Consider the following 7,095-nt stretch of genomic DNA (forward strand, 5'->3'; position numbering starts at 1 on the left):
CTTGTTTGATGAGGCCCTACACGAGGATCTCAGTGAGTACCGGAGACAAAACCCCAATGTAACCCTTCTGCAGTATGTTGATGATCTCTTAATAGCTGCTGAGACCGCTGAAGCCTGCCTGCAGGGAACCAGAAACCTCCTACGGACTCTCGGCACCCTGGGATACCGAGCCTCTGCCAAGAAAGCACAGATCTGCAGGCCTGAGGTAACTTACCTGGGATACCTATTGAAAGGGGGGCAACGATGGCTCACAGATGCACGGAAGGAAACCGTCCTCCGCATCCCCAGACCCACCACGCCTCGACAGGTGAGGGAATTTTTGGGGTCGGCTGGGTTCTGCCGTTTATGGATACCCAAATTTGCTGAAATGGCCAAACCGCTATACCTAGCCACCAAAGAGCAGACGCCCTTTGAATGGACAGAAGAGGCTGAGCAGTCATTTCAGCAGATCAAAACTGCCTTGCTGTCCGCACCCGCCCTGGGTCTCCCTGATGTCTCCAAGCCCTTCCACCTCTTTGTAGATGAAAGCAAAGGCATAGCTAAGGCCGTGTTGACCCAGCCCCTCGGTCCTTGGCCCCGGCCTGTTGCTTACCTATCAAAAAAATTGGACCCAGTGGCTGCCGGCTGGCCTCCTTGCCTCCGGATGATCGCCGCCACGGCCCTAATGGTAAAGGATGCTGACAAACTAACTATGGGGCAGGAGTTACATGTCACCACCCCCCACGCCATCGACGGGGTTCTCAAACAGCCTCCCGACCGATGGATGAGCAATGCTCGATTGGTCCACTACCAGGGTCTACTGTTAAATCCCCTCAGAATCAGCTACACTCCGCCGCGGGCATTAAACCCTGCCTCCCTATTACCTGACCCAGATTTGGACTCCCCACTCCATGACTGTGCAGAGGTACTGGCCCAGATCCATGGGGTTCGGGAAGACCTACGTGACCAGCCCCTACCGGATGCACAAGTCACATGGTTCACTGACGGCAGCAGCTTTGTCCAGCAAGGTCAGAGGTATGCGGGGGCAGCAGTAACATCAGAAACAGAGGTGATATGGGCAGAGACTCTCCCCCCAGGGACCTCAGCCCAAAAAGCTGAATTAATTGCCCTGACCCAAGCTCTCAAGATGAGCAAAGGCCAAAAAGCTACCATATACACAGACAGCCGGTATGCTTTCGCTACCGCACATATACATGGGGCAATATACCGAGAGCGGGGACTACTCACAGCAGAGGGCAAAGACATCAAGAACAAAGAGGAAATCCTGGCCTTGCTAGCGGCCATATGGGAACCCAAAAAGCTAGCCATTGTACACTGCCCGGGGCATCAAAAACCCACGAATCCAGTCACCCGAGGCAACAATTTGGCAGACCAGACGGCTCGAAAGGCGGCACACACTCCAATACCATTACTTCCCCTGCAACTGCCGGATCCAGGCCCCCGGGAACTACCGCCCCAACCCGACTACTCGGAGGATGACATCAGATGGATGAGCAAGCTTCCTCTAACCCAGGTTAGAGACGGATGGTGGCGGGACGCTAAAAACAATATCCTCCTTCCTGAGAGACTAGGAACCCTGGTCCTTGAACGGATCCACCGTAGCACCCACTTGGGCGCCCGACGGCTACAGGATCTCATCAGGCAGACTGGACTTAAAATTAAAAATGTCTCCGAGAAGACTGAACGACTGGTTGCTGACTGTGCAGTCTGCCAACTCCATAATGCCAGCACCCACCCGCCAACCACTGGCATCCGGGAGAGAGGAAACCAGCCTGGAGCCTACTGGGAAGTGGACTTCACGGAGGTAAAGCCTGGCAAATATGGGTATAAATATTTACTGGTGTTTATAGATACCTTTTCAGGTTGGACTGAGGCATTCCCAACCAAGAATGAGACTGCACGAATAGTAGCTAAGAAGCTACTAGAAGAGATCCTGCCCAGGTATGGCTTTCCAGTTATGATAGGGTCCGACAACGGGCCAGCCTTCGTTTCTAAGGTAAGTCAGGATCTGGCTTCCATACTTGGGGCTAATTGGAAATTACATTGTGCATACCGCCCCCAGAGTTCAGGACAGGTAGAAAGGATGAATAGAACTCTAAAAGAGACCTTGACTAAATTGACCATGGAGACTGGCGCTAACTGGGTAGTCCTACTCCCCTACGCTCTGTTTAGGGTGCGAAATTCCCCCTATAAGCTAGGATTTACTCCCTATGAAATAATGCATGGTAGGCCTCCTCCTATCATCCCTAATCTAAAGACTAACCTTATCCAATTGGACCCAGAAAATAATCTCCTGTCTTCCCTCCAAGCCTTACAGCGGATACACGAGACAATCTGGCCCAAACTAAAAGAGCTATATGCAACAGGACCCCCACCTACTCCACACCAGCTCCGGCCAGGTGACTGGGTCCTTGTCAAACGCCATCGACAAGAGACCCTAGAACCCAGGTGGAAAGGACCTTACCAGATCATCCTGACAACGCCGACAGCCATTAAGGTGGACAGCATAGCTGCCTGGATCCATCACACGCACGTCAAGCCGGTGGACCCATTTTCTGACCTCATCAAGTCCACTAAAGCTGACGTCACCTGGACTGTTGACCGGAGTAAGAACAATCCCCTCAAACTGACTTTGCGCCGTACCCTCCCCCATGATGACCAAGGTACTGCTGATAGCCCTAATAATAGTCCTAACCCTCAACCCTCGGGCCACGAGGGGAGGATTCGGCCCTCCCCCCAATAAGAATACTTTAATACAACTACTATATGGTGCACCGTGCGAGTGCAGGGGAGGTACTATGGAGACTCCTGTTGTTCCCCGAGGGTATACTCATATGCAGGACTGCGGGGGCATAACTGCGTATCTTGTTCAGGAATATAGGGTTACCGGGGCCTCTCAAAACTGGCAATGCTACCATAAGCCTAAGCCACTTCCCCCTCGAGCTACTTGCCCCTGTTCTACCTTCCAGGAATCAATGCATAGCATGTGCTATTCCTCTTACCAGCAATGTATAGGGGCCAATAACAAGACTTATTTCACAGCCATACTACAGAATAATAAAAGCCCCACCATTAGTGATGATAATAAATACCTTCAGGCTGGATGCACTGGCACCCCCGGGACCCCGGTATGCTGGAATACCAGGGCCCCCACACATATGTCAGACGGTGGGGGGCCCCAGGACGCAGTGCGCCAGATAGAAACCCGAAGACAAATAGAAGAGGCCTATCGGCATCTGTACCCACAGCTCAGCTACCACCCCCTAATTCTCCCTAAGGTCGATCCCTCTGAATTGGACTCCCAGACCATGTCCATACTAGAAGCTACTTTTGCGCTTTTGAATACCACCAACCCCAACTTAGCACAGGATTGCTGGCTCTGCCTTCCTCAAGGACCGCCCCGCCCTATAGCCATCCCCACCTTCGCCAATTTAAATATCAGCGAACGATGTAACCCTACTTCACTCCCCGAGCCGTTCCCCATACAATTTTCAAAATTTTCAACCACCTTTAATACCTCATGCTTTGTCAAGAACGATTCCCTCTCTAACGCCAGTATTGACTTGGGAATCCTTTCATCCACTGGATGTAGTCAATATATCCCCGTGAACTCCTCCCTCTGTAGTCCTAATACCACTGTCTTTGTCTGTGGAAGTAACCTAGCATACACCTATTTACCCCCGAATTGGACAGGGGTCTGCACCCTGGCCACCCTTCTCCCCAATGTAGACCTGATCTCGGGAGACACCCCGTTGCCCATTCCCAGCTTTGACTTCTGGGCAGGCAGAACCAAACGAGCCATTACAGTCCTACCCCTCCTGGTAGGATTAGGAATTACAGGAGCTGTGGCCACAGGGAGTACAGGTCTTGGGGTCTCCCTTCACTCCTATAGTCAGCTGTCTAGGCAATTAATAGAAGATGTAGAAACTCTCTCTGGGACCATTCAGGACTTACAGGACCAATTAGATTCGCTGGCCGAGGTGGTCCTACAGAATAGGAGGGGCTTAGACTTACTGACAGCTGAACAGGGTGGGATATGCCTCGCCCTAAAAGAAAAATGTTGTTTCTATGCAAATAAATCAGGCATTGTAAGAAATAAGATCCACCAGCTCCAGGAAGACCTAGCTCGCCGCCGGCAAGAATTAGCGGATAATCCCCTTTGGTCAGGATTTCATGGGATGCTCCCCTTCCTCCTCCCCATCCTGGGCCCTCTACTATGCCTCCTTCTCCTCCTCACTATAGGCCCCTGTATACTCAGTAAAGTCATGAATTTTGTTCGCGAAAGAATAAATACAGTCCAGCTAATGATATTAAGAACACAATATCAGCCCTGCGAGGCCTCAGAAATTGAAGAAACGGAGCCTTGAGGACCCAAGATTGGCTCCTCTGGTTCATGAGAAAGGGGGGAATGAGGGGGCTATGTTCTAGTTTGGTGAGAATAGGACTGAGTAGACGCCCTGCATTCAATTTGTGCTTTTCCTGGAATTTCTTTTCTGTTCTTTCCGGAGGGGGAGGGCCGAAAAAAGGACCATTCCAGGGCGCGGCGCTGGGCTTGCCACATTTGGGAGCGCCGCCTGAAGTTGGGCGCACAGCCTCCCGACGCCCTGCCGTTGGGCTGGTGGAGGCCGCAGCACTGCTAGGGTTGTATCAGTCCTCCTGTTTGCACTATTTCTTTTTGCGACCATGGCCCCGCCTTAAGTATTTCTAATTAAGAAACAAAACCTCAGGAGACCGAAACTTAACCAGCCGCTCTCGCTTCTATAATTACGCCTGCTGACCCCCCCCCCCGCAACCGTCCAACCAATCAGACGGCGACTAGTGTCTCTGTTTAAAAGTCAACCAATCGGCGACTAGTGTCTTTGTTTAAAAGTCAACCAATCGGCGACTAGTGTCTCTGTTTAAAAGTCAACCAATCGGCGACTAGTGTCTTTGTTTAAAAGTCAACCAATCGGCGACTAGTGTCTCTGTTTAAAAGTCAACCAATCGGCGACTAGTGTCTTTGTTTAAAAGTCAACCAATCGGCGACTATATTTGTACCGGTCTATAAAAGAGCTGTACTAATCTCCGCCGGGGCCTCTTAGCGTCACGGGAAAGGAGTGCGCGGAGGTCCAGGTTCGAACCTGCAATAAATGACCCTTGCCGTTTGGCTTTGACTCTCGACTCTGGTGGTCTTGTGGAGGGGCCTCGCGACCTTGGGCATTTCAATATAAAAAGCACTGACAGAACAAGAGAGAATTACAGAATGAGATGGCAGGGTTCCAATGCATAAAACTCAGAAACACAAACATTCTGATTAGCAAAGGTACTTATATGATTAAATAACAATTCTTAGCATTAAAAAGGTGCTCAAATGAAAAGCCAATGTCCTTGCATTATTTAAAGAAGAAATAACCCTATACAACCGAGGAATTTATACAGGCTGTAGATGAGAAAAAAAGTCTAAAATAAGGTATCTAAACTCTCTCATTTCTTACACTGAAAACTACTGGTTGATATGCTAATAATTCTCAAAATCTTTATCTCTAGAACAACTCTTACTCCAAAGTTCTGAAACCACATAACAAACCTACTTTTGGATATCTCTCCTTACCTGTGCTACACTTGTGTCCCTTACTCACAACTTATGCAAACTGGAACAAATCATCTCTCCCCAGCCCTTCCTTAGTCTGACTCCTCTTCCAGTGTTTTGACTTTCAGTGAAAGGTATCAAAATCTACCAGATTTCCCAAGGAGCAAACATGCATGTCATCCTTGATATGCTATTTCCCATGTATCTTATGTCAGAGTAAGAATTCCTGCTATTTCTAATGTCTAAACATCTCTAGAATATTATATCAGCCAGGGTCCGGTAAGGAAAACCACACTAGTTATTTCAACAGAAAGATTTAATATAAGGACTCAGTTCAGTGGGTGTTGGAAGGTTGAAAAGGGAAAGAGAGAACCTCGAGGTAACGGAGAGAGGATTGCAGGGGGCAGCCACCACTTCTTGGACTGGAGAAACAGAGAGCAGAGGTTGGGGTTATCAGAATTTAGGAACTTGGGAGAAGGACCCTGAAATTCTTGGAACCCAGACTTGAAGAGGGGCCACTGTCTGGCTGTCGCTAATGCTGCAGGAGCTCAGCAGAGGAGTTGCATCAAGTTGGCAGTGGGAGGGGAGACAGCTGGTGCTGGGGCCTCTCGGGGGATGATTAGGCCGGTTCAGGCAGTGTGAAACGAAGCTGGACCAAGGGATTTCCCTGGCGGTCCAGTGGTTAAGACTCCATGCTTCCACTGCAGGGGACACGGGTTCCATCCCTGATCGGAGAACTGAGATTCCATATGCAGCATGCAACTGGGCCAAAATATCTAAAAAAAAAAAAAAAGTTGGACCAATGGCTGTTTCTAGGGTGAAAAACTATTGCTGGGCTTAAACTGATAGGATCAGCAAACATGGAATGAGCGGCTCTCTTTCTCCTTCCTTAGCTTGTAGTCTCCCTTGAGGGCTCCCTATTGGGAGAACCTAACATGAGGTCAGTGGGGAGAAAAGAAATATAGTCCACAGAGAGCTAGTGTCAGCATCACAGAACAAAATATAAACAAGTGTGTTTGGTGCCGGGAGATGGTAGCTGTCAAATGACGAAAATAAAACTGTTTAGTTTTACGTCCTTTATTTAAGGGGAAACAATCAATGGATTGGAGGAGCACAGTGCCTCAGAAGCAGTGGAGTACTCTTTCCAAGGATGTTTGGGCAGGAGTGAGTTGTATAGGTTGTTAGAAGCAACACAGAAATAGGGCATGATTGGTTAGGAGGTTGGAGAGTTCTTCATAAGGCTACCAGGTCAATTAGGGCATAAGGAAAATGTATTTGGCTTAAATTGATTACCCTGGGGTTGCATATCTGACCTTATTTAGAACAAGGATATCAGAACAGATTCTTGGTGTTTGAGGACTGACTGGCTGGAAATACTGTGTTTCTGGTCAAGCAGAGCATTTACAAGGACACGAAAGTTATGTAAGTTTGGGTTTGCTGACGTGGCACCCTACGTCCTTCAGAGTTCCTCCTTTTCTCTCCATCCCCACTGCTGCTCTTCTGCCTTTGTTTGGTACCATAATCTC

The 7,095-nt window shown here is 49.2% G+C and overlaps 2 protein-coding genes across 2 annotated transcripts; both read left to right on the forward strand.

The window, feature by feature from the left end:
• Positions 1–1,045: 1,045 nt before the first annotated feature.
• On the forward strand, positions 1,046–3,696 carry LOC307175437 (uncharacterized protein). The gene is made up of 2 exons (XM_079900547.1): positions 1,046–1,996; positions 2,310–3,696. Exons 1-2 carry the CDS (start codon positions 1,127–1,129, stop codon positions 2,346–2,348), a joined length of 909 nt encoding a protein of 302 aa, XP_079756673.1. The 5' UTR covers positions 1,046–1,126; the 3' UTR covers positions 2,349–3,696.
• Positions 2,655–4,367, forward strand: LOC307175460 (syncytin-1-like; the record flags this gene model as incomplete). Its single annotated transcript, XM_079900572.1, has 1 exon — positions 2,655–4,367. One exon carries the CDS (start codon positions 2,655–2,657, stop codon positions 4,365–4,367), a length of 1,713 nt encoding a protein of 570 aa, XP_079756698.1.
• Positions 4,368–7,095: the final 2,728 nt, after the last annotated feature.

The sequence above is a fragment of the Stenella coeruleoalba genome (genome assembly GCF_951394435.1).
Source record: "Stenella coeruleoalba genome assembly, chromosome: 16".
In the NCBI taxonomy this organism is placed as follows: Eukaryota; Metazoa; Chordata; class Mammalia; order Artiodactyla; family Delphinidae; genus Stenella; species Stenella coeruleoalba.